A 19,375-nucleotide genomic window follows, 5' to 3' on the forward strand; every position below is an offset into this window, starting at 1 on the left:
ATTACTGTGTAGTATCATAAATAAACAAACAAATACATTTCCAGTAGCTCTGAAACAAGTGACTCTAGTGATTTTATGATGACTGCCGTTAAAAATGTGATGTCATTGTGGATATTGTTTTGTTTTCAGACTCGTTTTAAAACTGATTGCGCCTATTTTTTTTTTCTTTCCCCTTTAAATTACGTAGGCCAATTTGGGCATTTCCGCCTTCAGAGTTGCAGTCACATTCCCGGATACGCATCAAAAAGAGCGCTGAAAGTGATTTAGAGCCGAAAGCGATTAAATTCGACCAGGAGCGTTCAAAAACCAAGAAAGAGGGAAAGCCCACTACTCATTTTGGATAGAAGACAGAGATTGACTGTACAACTTAAATCGAAAGCACAATAAAAATGGATGGTAAGTAATTTACTGTCCCAGGGGAAAGCCCCTGTGTTTGTATTTTGGCAAATCAACAGTTAAGCCCAATTTTGTCAAAAGCACGTTATACTTATTAATGGAAAACAACCCTGTTTTATGTTTTACTGGTTGAAATTGTATTTTATTGTCAGTCGTCCATGTAACGTTTGGTAGAAGTCGCATGTTCTCCAAAGTTGATAAATGTGTTTACAGCAAGCTAAAATATTTGCTATAATCACCAAGCAGCTTTTCATAATGTGAGTCTTCCTCGTTTTAGTCAATGTCAAGGTAATATAGGCTATTATAAAGCATAATTTCGCAAACGTTTCTTCTTATATCTGGACTGATTCAACCTAGGCTGACACTTTCTCCAGCGAAATAATTGTTTGTAGTCTGTTAGGGTAAACACTGCGGAAACATACTCAGTTCGACATGCACCTTGTTTTTAGTTTATTATTATGAATTCGACAGATGGTCATATGAATGTCGTGGAAGATGTTTTTTCATATTTCGTGTGTAATAGTGGGGACAGTGGTCTAAACAAAATACTGGATCGGTGTCAGAAGCGACACTGATTAAACATTGACACATTTAGCTACTCAATAAGCAGTGTTGCTCTTGCACATAATGTAGCGAGTTACGATGTAATTTATTTAATTGAAGGAGCTGTGTTGCAAGTGATGTTCGTGGAAACGATTATATTTCCAGGAAGCCGGTGCGGTCTTAATTGCTTAAGTGTATGCCCAGTTAAATTAAACGAGCCTATTTTTGTACAAAGATAATCAAACAAACCATTAATTACCAAATGTCAATGAACGAACTCTGTATTTTTATTCAAGGAAACGATATAAATGATGGAATTAAGCACGTTCCACGATTAAAGATGACGTCACGGTAGATTGTTATTTTTGTCTTCTTAGTTTCGAAACTAAGGATTGTAGCTACCATTGACAATTTGCAGTACTAGTAGGCAAATGGCTTTTACTTTTAAATTACGTAAGGTGGGCTTTTCCCACTTGAGAGTTGTTTCAGTCACATTCCCGGATACGTGTCGAAAGGACAATGAAAGTAGCCTAATTAGCTATGGGAAGTTGAACGTGATGCAATTGGAAAAGGAGCGTTCAAAAACTAGGGGGGGTTTATTTTTATCGTCAGTACTGCGTAGCATACAATTATGTCTAAATTATTTTTACTAAGGCATAAAAAACTTTTGCACTTGGTTTACTAGCATCATTCTTGTATGGTCTATAGTCAATGTAACGTTCTTTCTTGGTCGCCCGTTCCGCTAAATTGAGAAATGTGTTTGTAGGGTAGCTGGCAAACTTTAATATTTGTTGTAATATGTGTTGCAAGCAGCGTAGTTGTTATCCGTGGTAATATTGGCATAATTCCGCAACAGTTGCTTTCGTATCTGATCCTATTGCCACCTGTCACATTAATATTATTGGCAGCTAAATAATGCATGCGAAGGGCGCGTTTCGATGAAGACTGTATAAAAACAAAAACAAATCTTACAGAATCAGTGTAATTTCAGTTCATGATTTCTTGTGTGTGTGTGTTTGGATGTGGAACCGCTACTTGTGACTGAACTGGATTTGACCGGTCTTTTCACAACCAAGTTTGACCTCGTTCCCGATGCAGTTATAATATCCAAACTGTCGAATGCACTTTTGTGTTTTATGCAAGCTGAGCTTGATCCGAGTGCTGACTGAATAGATGAAATGTAACAAGACACGCTCCTGAGTTCAAGATGGCCAATCAGGAGCTGTGAAAGTACATCCCTGTAGACAGGGCTCTAGAAAGGGCTCTAAAATCGTGGATCCTTTCCTTGGGGAGAACTTTCTTTTCTATAAATGTACTATCGGCTAAGGTATATGACTGGGACCTGGAAGGTTAGTGGTTCTCGCCTCGCCTCGCCTCGCCCTAGCCACAGCTGATGGGCCCTTGAGCAAGGCCCTTAGCCCCGCATTGCTCCAGGGGTGATTAGTCTAATCTGCTGTAAATTGGATAAAAGTGTCAGCTAAATTACATGTCATTATATCATCTCAATCAGACCTGGGGGCAGCCGAGTCTATAGTCTAGTGGCTAAGGTACATGACTGACCAGGAGGCAGGGGTTCACACAGTTTTAGAGTAGGTTCTAATACACCATACACGCTCAGCAAAGCTTAGTATTTGAATCCAAATCCATGATGTATTTTACCCAGGTATGATCTCAGACCTGATGCCTTCTCCCACAAAGGCTCCAACTTGCGTCATATTTATCAGTGCTGTGGTCGACTTTGAAGCCTCATGATCTTGCTGGTCTGTCATGGCTGTATTGTCAATTACTGCAAGTATTTATTCATTTATATTTCTTGATTTAGACGGTAATATAAGAGTCTAATCATGATAGCCAAAATTCACTTTAATTAACCATAATTGATTTATTTCAGAGTGACATGTGAAACTGAGTAAGGGAACTGAGGCAGTTGAATGATAATGAGTCATTAGGCTGTCAGTCACCGTGTAATCATCATGATTCACACAATTACATTTCACCACGAGGATGTTTTCTTTTCTTTTGAAGTTTGTGCAATTTTTCAGTTGCACTTCATGTGACAACTGCTATTAACAAGCAGCCACGTATGTATGTCCATTTATAGAATGAAGGACATCGAATGCAGTCTTTTGTCTGAAGACATTTTGTGGGGATGAAGATGTCTAAAAGATGGTCTCTCTTCCATGTATGCCCCTCCCCCCTTCCTGACAGGAGTTGTGGCCGACGTTGCGTTTGGCTGACTGGTTGGAGTTCTGAGGAGAGAAGGAAAGATTGATAGACTCTCTTGGCATACACTCTGACAAAAAAAGGGCTCTTTGGCTTTATTCCATTGGGGAAACCTTTTTAGTCTCTTATGGAACCCTCTGTCATACTGTAGGTGTGAAGTGTGAACTTGCATACAAAGAGCTATTCTGCCTGAAAAAGAACCCTTTAAATGGATGGGATCTTGCATGGAATAACAGGGTTTGTTTTGGAACCATGTTTTTAAATGTGTATTCTGGCCACGATTAACTCTGATCCCAGGTCATCTTTAGATTGTGCGGTGTGCCCACTAAAACTTCAGCCGAGGTGCTATAATCAGGAATAATTATTCCTTGAACTAAGAAAAAGCAGGTGAGGTTGTTTGTGTTACAGTGTAACAATTTAGACAGAAGAACCTAACATTCAAATTTCAATTAGTTGTTCAGACTGAGTATGTACTGTATGTTGTACAACTAATTAAAAAGCTGGGCATTCTGGTCCAAATCTCAGCATTTGGCAACCCTACACCTGTTGCTGGAGGAATGAAGTGGGCTACACGAGAACCTGTCGAACTGGTGCATATAGTTAGGTGACCACAGGGATCTTCAGCGTTTGTAACGTTACTTAGGCACTGCTCATTTTTAGTGGATCCAGAAGAGGCTTTACTTTAAAGTGAATGCAGAGCTTTTAGTTATTTCAAAACCACGGTTTGGTTCATTTATTTTTGTTAATTGATGCAAAAGATGTGTTGGTTGATGAAAGAAGACTGACATTTGATTGTGAAGGAAAGATACAGGTAATTGTGACAGTCAGACCTGGATTTCCAGCTTTCCTTTCTCCATGTCTGCTTATGAATTATAAACTGCAGTATCTCACAACCGATTGGCGGGGGTGAATAAATAATAATTATTTAGTCTGTAATATAATCATTTGTTATTGAGCTGTTTCGTTATTTATCCAAAGTGACTTACAGTTAATTAGACTAAGCAGGGTTAAGGGCCTTGTTCAAAGGCCCAACACCAGAACTTGAAGCAACAACCTTCCAGGTCTCAGTCATGTACCTTATTCATTAGGCTACAGGCTGCCCCAGTTAGGTAGCGACACACTTATCAGTGGCCATGTTTTATTGAGCCTGGTTGCTAAGTGATCATTGATGGTAAATAAACTGGGCGGACAGCTGTGTGCTTTGAGTATCCCTGATTTGGTCCATCACTAATGTAAACATTAATAACGCTATATATATATATATATATATATATATATGTGTGAGGAGGCTGTACAACTGACCATGTTTCATTTTGCCTGTAATTTTAGCATGCCGTGACCTGCCTATGCCTGTTAGACAGATTTGATTTGTGTGTCACTGCTTGATGATTAAGCTTAAATGTTCACTGTTGAGCTGGATCGTTAGTGAGAGATCGCCCATCTGTGAAGACTTGTCTTCCTGAACCATTGAGAATCCATCGAGGCATGGCCGGACGTTAGTTGAATGCTGATTAAATGCTAGATTGATGTGTGAGCTGCAGGGTCTTGTTTTTGGACCACTGCCCTGTGGAGCCTGACCGAAGTTGACCCATCAGCCCAGTTTGACAGTTTTCTACAGATATGTGCTTGTGTTAGAAAATGGCTGCCGTAAGTTCTCAAGCCTTAAAGGCTACAGCGAAGATGTGCTCCCCCACCTCCACCACAGGCCTCTGTTCTGAGTTAGTTTCACTTTTGGTTCTTCAGAAATGATTTTATCAAAATACATATTGTTGTTCATTGTTAAACGTAAAGCTCAAGCATTTTTTCTTTGTTTCAAAATGCTAGGCTTTAATGTGCTGATAATTAGGTTTTGAATAATAATAAATAAATAAATCATAACTGATTAACGTTCTGCAAAAATTGATGTATGGAAAGCAGGTGCTGTTACCAGTCGAACCAACTCCTCTACTGCCTGTAGTGGAAAACCACTGCACAGCTTGTGGAGAAAACATTATAAATAATAATAATACATATTAATAATAATTAATAACAAAGACTGACTGAAGTCAGTTCAAACCAAGTGGATCATCTTGTGATTTTTGACTAAAAGCATCATGTTAATGCAGGCTGCTGAAATGAAGCGGAACGATTTCCTCAACGCTTTTCATCGCAGTGTAGCCCGTTTAGTTTCAGAAGAAGTGGAGCTGCAACCGATCTGTTATTCACGCTCCGCTTCACGTCAGTGGGAAGACAGCAGACGGCACGTAATTCAGAAAAGAGAAGGATTGTAATAACATTAGGCTAGTATGAACCAGCCTTGAGTCATTAATGAATTCATTAAAAATGTATGATATGATAACCTCACTGTATAGGTGAGGCTATAAGCCTACACCCCATTTACCACTTTAAAGCACAATATGGTTTTTGAGGACATGATGCTTTGCTTGAATTGGCAATATCCTCAGGTCTGGCAGGTGGTTGGTAGCACTAGTGTTCAGATACAACACTTTCATCTCCTGTCATGTCCATTTCACTTTTCAGGTCCTAGTCAAGCAGCTTAGCCACAAGGCTATGGGCTTGATCCCTCATAGTTCCTTTAATATGCTGACATCATGTTTGATTTCAGTATTACCTCATTGTTCTGTTATTGGACAATGAGTCAAATATTAAGGAAGCATAAGGCAGTTTCGGCCACAGATTCATTTTGAAGGAGGGAGTCCGGATGACTGCCTCATCTCTCACTCCTCCTCCCACTCGTGTCTGTGAAAGCTTAGCTTGTGTCTGTGAAGGCTGAACTTGTGTCTGTGAAAGCTTAGCTTGTGTCTGTGAAGGCTGAACTTGTGTCTGTGAAAGCTTAGCTTGTGTCTGTGAAAACTGAACTTGTGTCTGTGAAAGCTTAGCTTGTGTCTGTGAAGGCTGAACTTGTGTCTGTGAAAGCTTAGCTTGTGTCTGTGAAAGCTTAGCTTGTGTCAGTGAAGGCTGAACTTGTCTGTGAAAGCTTAGCTTGTGTCTGTGAAAGCTTAGCTTGTGTCTGTGAAGGCTGAACTTGCGGACTATGGAGTGAAAGGAAGCGACTGCTTGGCATCGAATATATTTCACAGGAGAGCATGTTCATTGGCTGCACTTTGCTGAATTGAAAACGGTTTCAGGAACAAGCTAGAATGATTAAAGTGATTGAGAGGAGAGGAGGGGAGGGGCAGTTCATGATTTCTATTTTTAAATGTACCATATGTAAAGTTTAATATGCAGTGACCTTTGACCTTATGTCTTTCTCTTTGAAGGGCTGTTCAGCTGGGCCCCGGCACCAGTTGCAGGTGAGTTCTGACTTCTGTCTGGCGTCCGTACACTGCTCTGTTATGCTTGTTATGCTTCTTGCTGGCTTATGATAAAGTGATAAAGTGCTCACGCTCATACTATTGGATTGAGAGTGGTAGCCTGTGTGTCTTCTGTAAAATACACTTTCTGTTTTTAAAGATTAGATTATATAAGCATTAAAAGATGCTTTCATACGTTAAAATTTGATTTGATATTCTCATATACTGCAGCTACTTTTGACTTGTAATAATCAATAATCGAAATGTTTCTGGAATCATTAATCTTTAAAATTGTTAAATATTGAAATATTGTATTTTTATGTCGCTAATGTAGAAAATGAACTTGGTGGGGTTTGTGTATCTGATTCAAGACAAGCGGAGGTTTGAGAAGTACTTGTCTTTAAGGCTAGGGTGTGAGGGTGGGGCTTGCCTGTGAGGCTGATGCTTATTGGCTGGGTTTGGCTGTGAGGCTAATGCTTATTGGCTGGGTTTGGCTGTGAGGCTAGTGCTTATTGGCTGGGTTTGGCTGTGAGGCTAGTGCTTATTGGCTGGGTTTGCCTGTGCGGCTTCTTGCCTGGGCATGGCTGACCTGGGCTGTGCTTCCTCAGAGAAACCGTACATAGAGATCATCGAGCAGCCCAAGCAGAGGGGCATGCGCTTCCGCTACAAGATCGAGGGCCGCTCAGCCGGCAGCATCCTCGGAGAGCGGAGCAACGACACCACGAAGACGTACCCGACCATCAAGGTGAGCCCCGCCCTGATCCGCCCAATCCACACACAGCGATCCGCCCAATCCACACGCAGCGATCCGCCCAATCCACATGCAGCGATCCGCCCAATCCACACGCAGCGATCCGCCCAATCCACACGCAGCGATCCGCCCAATCCACCCGCAGCGATCCACCCAATCCACATGCAGCAAAGACCTCACGATACACAGCATGAGGAAGAGTGGGGCCCACACAACTTTGCTGCTGTTGATTTGGAGAGAATCCAAAATCTCTGCCTGTCTTTTTGCTTTTCTGAGTGCTTCAACAGTTCTGAAATAATTAAATCGATAATAAATAATTTATCTAATGTGACTTGCAGTTGATTAGTCTTCGCAGGGGCCAATCCCAACTGGAGCAATGCAGGTTATGTACCTTAGGAACTAGGCTCCAGGCTGTGCACATGTTCTTTCAATGAATTAGTCCACCTAGGAAGTTTTTCTTGGTTAAGTCCCGCCTGTTGTATGTTTGTCGAAGCACAAAGGCACACCTGAACTGCTAGGAAGTGATTTAGTTCTGTGTAGACAGAACTAAGTCAGACTATTGCAAAAGCATTTGATCATTAGCTGCCTGTGTAAATGGGTAATTATTAACACAAAGGATAAAATGCTGCATTTTAGAACTCGTTGCACCAAATGCATAGTTTGAAAATGAGTCAGTCCCATTATCCTGTTGTTAAGGTAGCGCTCAGTTTTACTGGAAGTTACGTAAGCAGGTCGATGCACTAAGAACATTAACCCTCTGGGGAATGAGGGATTGGAAGACTTATTGAGATTGAATGACAACACATGCCACACCCATTACTTTTTCTACATTCTGACCGGGAGGACACTGGACTCTTTCCAGTCGCTTATTTTTCACTTCTTTCCTTTCCCTGCTCCTTTTCTAGCTGCTAGCTCCACCCACTGGGGGACCCAAAAAATGGAAGTGGGAAAAGTAGGTGAATACAGTGAAATCGAGAGAACATGAATTAGGCAAAGGAATGTCCTTGCTTGAAACCACGTCAGTTACAGATGTGGCAGATGGGTAGAGCTGCACCCACAGTTCGATCATTTATAGGTCACCCTTTCCGAACAAATACAAAGGATGCGCCCATGTTTTCATGAATTAATTAAAACATTTAATGGGTCGGATCCTTAAAGATGGTAGACCTCGATCAATTTCCAGGTCAGGCAAAGGAGAAGGAGATAGGAGTTGAAAAATAAATGAATAATCCGTTTACAGTTGGAGTTTGTTTAAGTTTTCACCATACACACTTTTGTTTTCCTGCAAATCAATCTACAGACAATACCATTGTTAACACTTTTGAGGCACATCTTGCCAAAAATACCATTCACTCAGTCTTCAATTACAATGAAATCAGAAATGTTTTATTTTTTGTAATATCTAGCCAGACTTAACCTCCGCTGTGTCACCCTCCTTAATGCCATAGTTTTATCAGTGCTATAATAATGTTTTGCTATTTAGTCCTGCAGCACTAATGAAGCAATGGCACCTTTAGCTCACCTGCACCACAGAGCCCATTAAATTAATTTCCAACTTCCTCCATGGACTCACCACTGCACAGCTCTTCAGTCTATAAGCTTTAAACCTTTGTAACTCCACCACCATCAAATTACATTACACATCATTTGGCTGACGCCTTTATCCAAATACCATTATCAGTTACACAATGACATTTCTCCACCAGTCATTTAAATTTCTTACACAAACCGTCTCTTTCTCACATTACACACTCTACTGGGAATCTTCAGATTCCAGTTCCTGGTTTTAGAAATAATTCTGGTCATAGATCCTTTTTTTAAAAGGTATAGTGACCATTTTCACTCGAACCAATCCCAGACTTGTGGCCTTCAAATGATTGCACTAGCAGCATCTGATTTCAATCCAGTCATGTTCTCATTGAATCAGATCCTTACATAAACCTCTCCTCCCTTTCCTTTATATCTACATATTCTCTCCTTTTCTTGTTATTGTCTTTTTCCTACAAAGTGGTTTTCTTTCACTTCACTGTGATTTAAACACTCCCATATAACATCAGTAATAAATTGCTAAATACCACAGGTCTAATTGGGCAGGAGGAAAACAACCCTCAGATGTTGAGTCATTGTTGGATTAAGTGTAAAGTCCTCGCCTCCTGTATTTCTGGGTCAGGACATGCAAGTTCTTAGTTTCTTCATTTAAGGCATCTATTGTAAATGTCAAACTGCTGCACACAGGGACGTGTGGTTTCTATGTGCTTTCAGTTAGATTCCCACGCTTTTATAAAGTCTCAATAAAGCCTCCTCCAAGATGGTGTGTTACTGGACTTCCATAAGAACAAGCCCCTGGCGAGAGAGAAATGGGGGTGAACCACTGGAAAGAAGTGATCATAGAGTCCACCCCCCTAGAGGGGCATTTGGGCCTCAGCAGCTGCTCTAACCTGAGCAAAATGGACCTCTTCTTTATATTTGTGCCCTTTGGGAATTTTAAATTCACTTTTCCCATTTTTTGCAGTCTATATTGATTTTATTATGTTCTGTCAATTTGGAATGTTTTAGTAATTGTAATGACTTATGAAAAAATCCTTCACTGTTTAATTTTCTCATGTTTCATTAGTTAAAATGTCAGTAGGCCTAAATATTTTTTTTGTATTGTGTCTTAAATGTAAAAATATTATTCATTAAATGTGTTCAAACTGTAAAGGAACTGTGAAACCAATAAAACCCCATTTTTATTGAGAGCAATGAGGTAATGCGTAGAAGGTGAGACCATAGTTGTTTCTGTTCGAATCAGGTCAGACCGCTAATGGCGTTTGCGCTCATGTTCGTTTGGCGCCTGCTCGTAGGGGGTTAACCAGGAAGTGATGCAATACGACCTCTCTGGGGATATCGCGGCTTTGAAATCCTCCCGCGCACTCTGCGTGGGCGTCTGAAACTGTGGGGGTAGGGCGTGCACGAAAAACCCGCAGTCGAAATTCACAAGGGTTACGTCAGCTCTCAACCCACACGCTCTCGTTTGCTCTTTTTTTCACGTAGGCAGTGAGTACCACACAAACTAGTTAAATATTAAAGTTACAGTTCACCATAAACATGAATGCTATTCATTCATCTTCTTAAATTATTTATTTTGACCTGAAATTGATGGTTTTTGGCAGGGTTGATCCACGTTTGATGTGTCCATCACAAAGGCTTTTCAAAGCTTTGTTTCCATAGCAAATGGAAGGCTGTTAATGAGGATGATCCAACTAAGGTTCTGCCAAAAAAATATTTTAAAAATACCAAAAATGATTGAAAAAGAAATTCTGTTATTTGCGATACTGAATCTTTTGATGGATGTAGTTACAAACATTGCATAATGACATAAGCTCATTACATTTTTACAGTCACATAAGCATAGCATAAGGATTTTTGTTTACCTTAGAAACTTGTTAAAGTTGAAGCTGTCAGGTGAAATGGAGGTAGACATTTTGCCTCATTTACAGTACATGATGGCAGAGCCCACAGCTGAGATGAGCTGATATAAACTTGCCGTTTATTTTCACAGATCCATAACTACAGTGGCCTGGTACGCATGCGAATCTCCCTGGTAACCAAGAACATGCCCTACAAGCCACACCCGCACGAGCTGGTGGGTAAGGAATGCTGCAAGGGCTACTATGAAGCAGACCTGCAGGAGAGACGCATTCACAGGTACGCGGTGTGTTTGTGAGCACGAAACGCCTTGTGTGTGTGTTTCTATTTGTGTGTGTACAGTGTGCATTTCAGGCTTCTTGAAAGAACAACCAGGTTTATAGATAACCTTGAAAGTGAATGTTCAAAACTGAAGTGTGTTAAAGTGCTGACAGTAAAGGCCCAGGTTCAAGCTGCTATGCCTTGTGTGTATGTAATGAGTGAGAAACGGCGCCCTCTGGTGTCCTGGATTCACACTGTGGGGCGCCCTCTGTTCTGAAGGAGTGAAAAAGGGGCATCGGTTTCCTTTTCCTGCAGCTTTCAGAACCTGGGTGTCCAGTGTGTGAAGAAGAACGATGTGGCCACAGCCATTTCCCATCGGCTGGAGACCTTCAACAACCCTTTCCACAGTGAGTGACTAATCTCAGGTTCAATTGTACTGTGTAGTTAGGTCTATGACTGTTGCATTTGTATTTATCTTGGTACTGTAGGTCCTGACCTTATTATTTACGGACTTGGCCTACATGTGTACGAGACTTAATTTTACTGGCTGTATAGCTAACTTTATGTCAATTCTATCTTATTCAGACCTGTTCTGTAGTTTGTTCTAATGACCTTCGTATGCACTTTTTATACTTTGTTTTGGATAAAGTAAAATGCAATGTAATCCCTTGTGTAAAATCTATGACCATCTTGAAATTACCAGCTACCAGCTGTTTCAAAACATAGCTTGAGTTGGTCAAACCATGTTGGGTATTGTTTGACTGGTTTCAGTTTGGTAGCTGGTCTGAACTGATCAACCTGCTGCCAGCTATTTCAAAACCTAGCTTGAGCTGTTTTTTTGTTTTTTTTCCCAGTGATTCAGCACACACGCACATACACACACACAGACACACAGACACCCACACGCAGCCGTTTTACCTCCCTGGTTGGTGTGTGTGTTTCTCAGTTCCGGAGGCGGATATTTGGGCGGAGGAGTACGACCTGAACGCGGTGAGGCTGTGTTTCCAGGCCTCCATCAGGCTGCCCAGCGGCGAGCTTTACGCCCTGGAGCCCGTGGTGTCCCAGCCCATCTACGACAACCGTGAGTGCCTGCCCCCGCAGCCGAAACTCTCACTTCCCCCACTCTCTCCCCCGCTAAACTGCTGCTTCCGCTGGCCGCGTTTCCACTGTCCCACTGCCAGCCTGGGGCACTCACTCACACACAAGACTGAAATATAAATGTAAAATATATATATATATATATATATATATATATATATATATATATATATATATATATATATATATATATATATATATATTTTTTTTTTTTTTTTTAGGGAGCTTCAGGTGTGTGCACACGTGATTGCATTTGTTTGTGTGTATGTTTGTGGAAGGGGGATTCTAAGCCACTTGCCTCATTCAACAGCTAGAGAGCTCATTGAGCTACTCCAAATAGGAGAGTCAGGTGTGCCAAATTAGGGTTGAAATGAAGACTTACAAGATGGTAGATCTCCAGGAACAGGGTTGGGGACTACTGATATAGAGTATTAAGGAAAATGCAGTGGATGACAACATATAATTTCCTTCTCTCTCTCCCCCTCCCCCTCCCCCTCTCCTCCCTTTCTCCCTCTCTCACTCTCTCTCCCCCTCTCTCACTCCCTCTCTCTCACTCTCCCCACGTAGGGGCTGCCAGCACGGCAGAGCTGAAGATTTGTCGTGTGAACAGTAACTCTGGCAGCTGCAGGGGAGGAGATGAGATCTTCCTGCTCTGTGATAAAGTGCAGAAAGGTGAGCCTGAGAGGGACGATAGGGATGCCCCGTGCTTAAGCACTGTTTTTACAACGGGTCTCTATGTGAAAGTTTCTCACCACAAGCTGTTATTCCCTAATTTATGAGTCCTTATTGGGTTCACACGAGTTGTTGGATAGCCTAGATTGTTAGATACATAATCTTCTATTGCGTATCTAACAATCTAGGCGATCCAACCCTCAGTGTTCACTTTATTAGGTAGACCTGTAGCTTTACAGAGATCCAGCTCCCTCCCAACCCCAAAGTGCACAGATTGGGCTTTTACATCTATTGATAGTAATAAACCTTTATTTCAGGGAAGCAGGGGAAATAAAGGATTACTATTCAATAAAAAAGTAAAATTCTAGTAGTAAAATAGAGGTTCATTACTAAATATTCCCTGAACATTATTACAGAAACTTGGAAGTTTTGTTGAGCCCTGTACTCAAACAGAACATTCATAAAAACATTGTACTGTAATTGTAACATCAAATAGGTTTTTAATAACATATTGATCACAATGACAAATATTTATTCAATTTGTTGAGTAAAATAAGATGTAAATAAAAAAATAAAGCATGAAAAGTACTTTTACAACTCTAATAATAATAATAATATGATAAAAATAAAAATAGATACAGGGGATCCTGTATCTATGTAGGATGAAGTCAGAGGAGTTATGCGTGGCTAATCCCTGTGTGTCCTGTACAGAGGACATCGAGGTGCGCTTCTACCTGGACTCCTGGGAGGGGAGGGGCTCGTTCTCCCAGGCCGATGTGCACCGGCAGGTGGCCATCGTGTTCCGCACGCCCCCCTTCAGGGACCCGCACCTCAGCCGGCCCGTGCAGGTGCTCCTGCAGCTCCGCCGGCCCTCCGACGGGGAGGTCAGCAAGAGCCTGGAGTTCCAGTACCTGCCCGCCCCGCAAGGTCCTCCACCTCTCTCTCTCTCTCTCTCACACACACACACACACACACACACACACACACACCAGGTCCTCTGCCTCTCTCTCTCTCACACACACACCCACAAACCAGGTCCTCTGCCTCTCTCTCTCACTCTCTCTCACACACACACACACACACACACACACACACACACACGCCAGGTCCTCCGCCTCTCTCTCTCTCCCTCACACACACACACACACACACACACACACACACACACCAGGTCCTCCGCCTCTCTCTCTCTCTCTCACACACACACACACACACACAAACACACCAGGTCCTCTGCCTCTCTCTCTCTCTCTCACACACACACACACACACACACACACCAGGTCCTCTGCCTCTCTCTCTCACTCTCACTCACACAGACACACACACACACACACACACACACACACCAGGTCCTCTGCTTCTCTCTCTCACACACATACACACACACACACACACACACACACCAGGTCCTCCGCCTCTCGCACGCTGTTAGCCTGGTGCTAATCTGGTTAGCCTGTATTATCTGTGGTTCAGTCGAGGGGCTGCAGTCGTGTCAGTAGTCTCATCTGATGGCTGTTGCCCTGTTTCCTCCCATGGCGCAGATGAGTACGGGCTGATTGAGAAGAGGAAACGCACAGAAGGAATGCTCCAGAACCTGAAGCTGAATGCCGTCACCGCTGGTGTGTTTCCATCAGGGTCCCGCCCTCCATTTTAATCAGTTTCAACACTAATATTGCCAACAGAATACACTTTTATTGTCAAATGAAAAAAGTTTAAAATGGGCCATTAGAGTACTTATTCCTCAATCAGGGCTCTATGCTAACGTTTTTTTCCAAGGGGCAAGTTAAAGAATTTAGGAACACACTAATGCATCCCAATTAGTAGATGTGCTCCCAGATGATTTTCCCAAAAGCTCCTGAAATGGGAGCACTGTACAGTCCTGTCCTCAAACACTCTTAATCGAGTAAAGACAAGATGATGAAAGCAAAAAAAGAAATGGTAAACTTCACGCAGTGTATATTTCACACAGGTCTAGTGTCTGATGGTATATGGTAAAAGGTTGATCTTTGTTGATGTGCTGTAGGGATGAAAGGTACAGTATTATATGGATCTTGTGTGTTTTGTATGTTTCAGGATCTGTTGCTGCCGGCAGGCGGCCAATCAGCACGCCCCGCCGGATGGTAACCGCCAGTAAGCCCTCAGCTTCCAGGGTCCAGCCTGGTGAGTCCTCCACCCTACAGAGATGGCTAACAACGGCCGTATCCAACTTCTGGCCTTAAGAACTCTTACACCATCGACATTGAATGATACCCAATGACTGTTCTAATGTGAAATATAAATGTAAAGTAAATATGATTTTTTAAAAATTATGATCTAATATACGAATGAACCAGTGTTTGTGTGTGCAGCCAGTTAAGATCATCTAGTAATTGGTGGAAAGAAACACCTGCATACACAGTGGTGTATAAGTGCGCAAGGGCACTCTGACAGAGGGATAGTTGATGCTTTTATCCAAAGTGAGCTACTGTTTATTAGACTAAGCAGCCAGTCCCCCCCCTGGAAAACAATGTGGGGGTAAAGGGCCTTGGTCCAACCATCCGGGTCCCAGAGAAGCAATTTCACCTCGAGGCTATAGGCTGCCTGCATAGCATCCCCTGTGGTGGAGAGCAGTATTGCAACCAGTAGCCAACGAGTGAATGACCTTGCGTTTCCTCCTCTCCTGCAGTGGTGAAGCCCCCGGTCCCCATGGAGCCAGTGAAGGCTGAGCCTGGTTTCAGCTTGCCACCGGGCCATATGTTCCTGCCCCAGTCCAAACCGGAGGTGACTGCGACCACCAACACCTGGGTCTTCCAGCAGCAGCCTAAACCAGCCCCGGGGGCCGTCTTCCCTCCCCCCGTCCCGGTCCCGGTCCCGGTCCCGGCCCCAACCCAAACCCAGGAGTACCCCACGGTCAACCTCTCCGACCTCTACGGGTTCAGCTTCCCCGTCCTCCCCAACGCCCCACAGCCTGGCGGGGGTGCTAATCCGGGGGGTGGGATGGAGGTCACGAAGCAGGCCACGCCTGCCGAACAGCCCATGGTGGGGGCCCAGTTTGGGGCAGTGGCCCTGGCCCCCTCGAGCATGGCCTCTGGTGATGACGACATGATGCCCAAGTTTCCCAGCTTCTCCGAGGTGCCGTCGTTCGGAACGCTGGATAACATCAGCACCGACGAGGACTTCCAGGCCCTGCTGGGACAGAGCAGCGCTCCAGGGAATGTGGAGGGGGTTGGGAACGCCATACCGCACCCTCCATCCTCTTCCTCCTGCACTTCCTCCTCCTCTGCGTCCAACAACATCCCTACCCAAGCGGGAGCGGTCCAGGCTGGGGGCGGGGGCACCTGGATGAGCTACCCAAATAGCATCCTCAGCCTGCTGCAGACGGAGGCGGAGCCCATGGAGGGCCACGCCCACCCCCCCATCCCCATCCCGCCCCCCGCCTCCTTCCTGGATGAGCTGGACGAACTGAGCTCCCTGGATGAGGATCGCCTCATGTCCATCCTGCACGACAGGTAGACCCACTCCCTGTCCTCAGGTGGGACAGCCTGCCGAAAGGCTGTGGGTCACGCCCCCCCGTCCTCTCCACATTGTCCCTCCTTCTCTGACACTGCTCCGGGGTCTTTTGTCACGTTGGTACGCTTTTGGGAGGACACTCCCGGACGGGACAGCCAGTAGCGCTCACTCCCTGTGGTGAGAGACATTTTGGGGGTTTTGGGGACAGGCTCACAGGCGTTCTGTAGCGTAGTGGTTAAGGTACATGACTGGGACACGCAAGGTCGGTGGTTCGATCCCCTGTCAAGCCACAATAAGATCCACACAGCCGTTAGGCCCTTGAGCAAGGCCCTTAACCCTGCATTGCTCCAGGGGAGGATTGTCTCCTGCTTAGTCTAATCAACTGTATGTCGCTCTGGATAAGAGGGTCTGCCAAATGCCAATAATGTAATGTAATTAATTTCACATGGCAAAACCCACAATTGTAGTGCCTTTTAATACCAGATCTTGGACACAGGGAACATGTTCTACCATTGAGATTATTTTAAGCAAGTGCAGAAAAATGTCCAGCCTCTAATGGATGAACGCATGCCAGTTGGACCTGTAATGGATGAAATCACAGCTATTTTTATAACTACATTTTGCTGAAGGGAATCATGAATCATTGCTGCAGCTGCCTTTTAATTCGTAATGTAGGTATCTTGTCCATAGATGTTGTTCATAGACGATGTTGGTGGAGTCATCTGCGACACCAACATTACACCAGCCTGGGTGACTGGAGGACAGCCGGTGTCCCCATGGAGTCTAGACCTTGCCCTTGACCTTAAAACGGTGCAGAGATCCACTGCACCGACATAGGGAATAGTGTGGCCTTCGGATCTCAGAACCATTCTTACCTGGGTCCGACAGAAAACCGCTGAGTGCATAGTAAATGGTTGGCATTTCTATAGCGCCTTTATCCAAAGCACTGTACAATTGATGCTTCTCATTCACCCATTCACCCATTCATACACCAACGGCGATTGGCTGCCATGCAAGTCTCCGACCAGCTCGTCAGGAGCATTTGGGGGTTAGGTTTCTATAGTGTGGAATGGGTCAGTCCTGTTAACCTGGATTTGAAGCAACACCCTCTTCAGAAGATTTCAGAAAATCTTGGGAATCCATTTCTAGTCTCTGGACTTTACTGTTGGTACTGTTTAACTCAAAATTCACTCTCACGTCAGAGCTGGAAGACAAGGTTGTAAGTACAGATTAATTTTAGTCCTGGACTATTTTTTAGTTCAGGAATGTGTATGGAGAATCTCCATTCAAAATTTAATTTGGTCAAGGATTAGGCTTAATCTGAGTCTGTGAAACTGGCCCCCAAAGTTCTCAGTTGGGCAATGTCAAGTTTACATTAAACAGTTATGATGTCTGCTTAAGAGACCTGAATGTGTTGACAAAAGAGAGCAAAGTCAATTCTCCAATATTACTCATCTTTTTAAAAAGGGAATTGTATATATTTGTAGTGTGTGTGCTAACCACATTGTGTAGTGTATGCACAAATATTTATGATACTCAACTGCCAAAGTTGGTTTAAAAGTAAGTGATGCATAAAAATGTGACTTGATCAAGCATGGCATGTCTATCCTAACAAATCCAGTCTGTAAATGTAGTGGTCAACCGTAAATCATTGTTTGTCCCAGTAGTGACACTGATCTGTAGGTATGTAAGGGAAACACAGGGTGACCTTTTCCCATTTCTAGCCCCTTATGAAAACTGCTTTTTATATTAATTGCATTCCTTTAACTTTTTTTCTTTTTGTTACATGACTGATTGCCTTGGAAATCTACCATCTATAACACCAGTAATATTTGTTAGCATTTGATTTGCCAATCTATTTTCATCTATTAATAATCTGATATTAATCTCTACCCGCTTGATTGTTGGATATTAACAGGAATATCATTTAATAACTGGCATGTGTGGAATGGAAGGTTCTGGTCCTTTACAGGGTAATTCCGTGAAAGGTCCCAAAAAGTCACTTTTCAGTGGAAATTGGGGTTTTTGTCACGTGTGTTTGGAGCAACATATCTTTGGCATTGAAGCAGGGAAAACCCTGAAAATTTTAATTCAAACATCTTATGCATCACTCTGCAATGTGTTTATGTTTCTGTGTGATTTATACATGTCTGTATGCTTGGGTATGGTCTCTGTACATTGGATCTAATGTCAAGTTGTACTTTTGTAATGTGGATGCTTTTACAGGGTGTCTCCAGCTATTTTAATGTTGCTTGGCTGCATCAGACAGTTTTCCGCAGTAGTTTGTATCTGGTGTTTGTGCTCCCAAAAATGCACTTAAAAGTAGTGATTCAATTAATTCACTAGGTTTACCGAGAAAGGTCTCTATTCAATCTGCAAAACACAACTAGTAGTAAAACTGTTATAAAATGGTTATGATTAAACTGTAGTAAGTTTGCATTAGCTAGCCTGTGTACTTCTCCCTATTCCACAGAAAAATGTTAAGAATGAAGGCAAGACATTTAATTTATATTAAACTTATAGAAACTTGACTATAAGTAAATGAGTAGATGGTGCTCTTTATAAAGGTTTTGCTTGACAAAAGCATACAAATGTTACTAGGATGTGAATATATGAATGTCTGGTTTTAAGATTTTAGTCAAAGGAGGATAAGCATGAACTTTAACATCCTGTTATATGTTCAAGCCAGATGCCTAATATTCTAGTGAATATTGTGACATGCTCTATCATTATCTACTTTTGTATTAATCTATGGTAATTCTGTCTTTGGGAAGGCTGTCCCATTATTGGTTATTGAATATGACACTTCAGTCAGTAGTTTTTGTACATGACCGCTTAGGATCTGGCTGAAGACTTTTCTTTTCTAAACATGATTTTTATTCTTTTCATGTAGCTTCATTTTACACATAACAGATATATTTTTATAATCAATTTGTTCATTCAGTCCACGGGTTGGACTACTATGATTTTGTTCTCAATTGTAAGTAAAATAAACAGTTTTTGTATTCGTGTCAAATACAAATGCGGTGGATTCCTGTAATTTTGAAATGTGCAGTTGTGTTCAAATGAATAGCAGTGCGTTAAAAAAAAGTAAATAAAGTGGAAAAATTTCGTAATAGCTTTTAGTTCCATATTTCAAACTCTCATCAGTCCACAGAATGTTACGCCATTTCTCTTTGGACCAATCGATGTGTTCCATGGCAAATTTTTACCGATTCTGCACATGCCCTTTTTTAAA

At 42.7% G+C, this 19,375-nt stretch overlaps 1 protein-coding gene across 2 annotated transcripts; it reads left to right on the forward strand.

Annotated features, from left to right (window-relative positions):
• Positions 1 to 225: 225 nt before the first annotated feature.
• LOC133133906 (transcription factor p65-like) lies at positions 226 to 19,255 on the forward strand. 2 transcript variants are annotated; one of them, XM_061250192.1, is made up of 11 exons: positions 226 to 396; positions 6,423 to 6,455; positions 7,064 to 7,200; positions 10,748 to 10,893; positions 11,155 to 11,282; positions 11,822 to 11,956; positions 12,541 to 12,645; positions 13,357 to 13,572; positions 14,190 to 14,267; positions 14,722 to 14,808; positions 15,314 to 19,255. In XM_061250192.1, exons 1-11 carry the CDS (start codon positions 390 to 392, stop codon positions 16,138 to 16,140), a joined length of 1,899 nt encoding a protein of 632 aa, XP_061106176.1. In that variant the 5' UTR covers positions 226 to 389; the 3' UTR covers positions 16,141 to 19,255. The 2 variants fall into 2 exon arrangements, with proteins under 2 accessions (XP_061106176.1, XP_061106177.1); XM_061250193.1 differs by having other exon boundaries at positions 11,191 to 11,282.
• Positions 19,256 to 19,375: the final 120 nt, after the last annotated feature.

This window comes from Conger conger, chromosome 7 (genome assembly GCF_963514075.1).
Source record: "Conger conger chromosome 7, fConCon1.1, whole genome shotgun sequence".
NCBI lineage: Eukaryota > Metazoa > Chordata > Actinopteri > Anguilliformes > Congridae > Conger > Conger conger.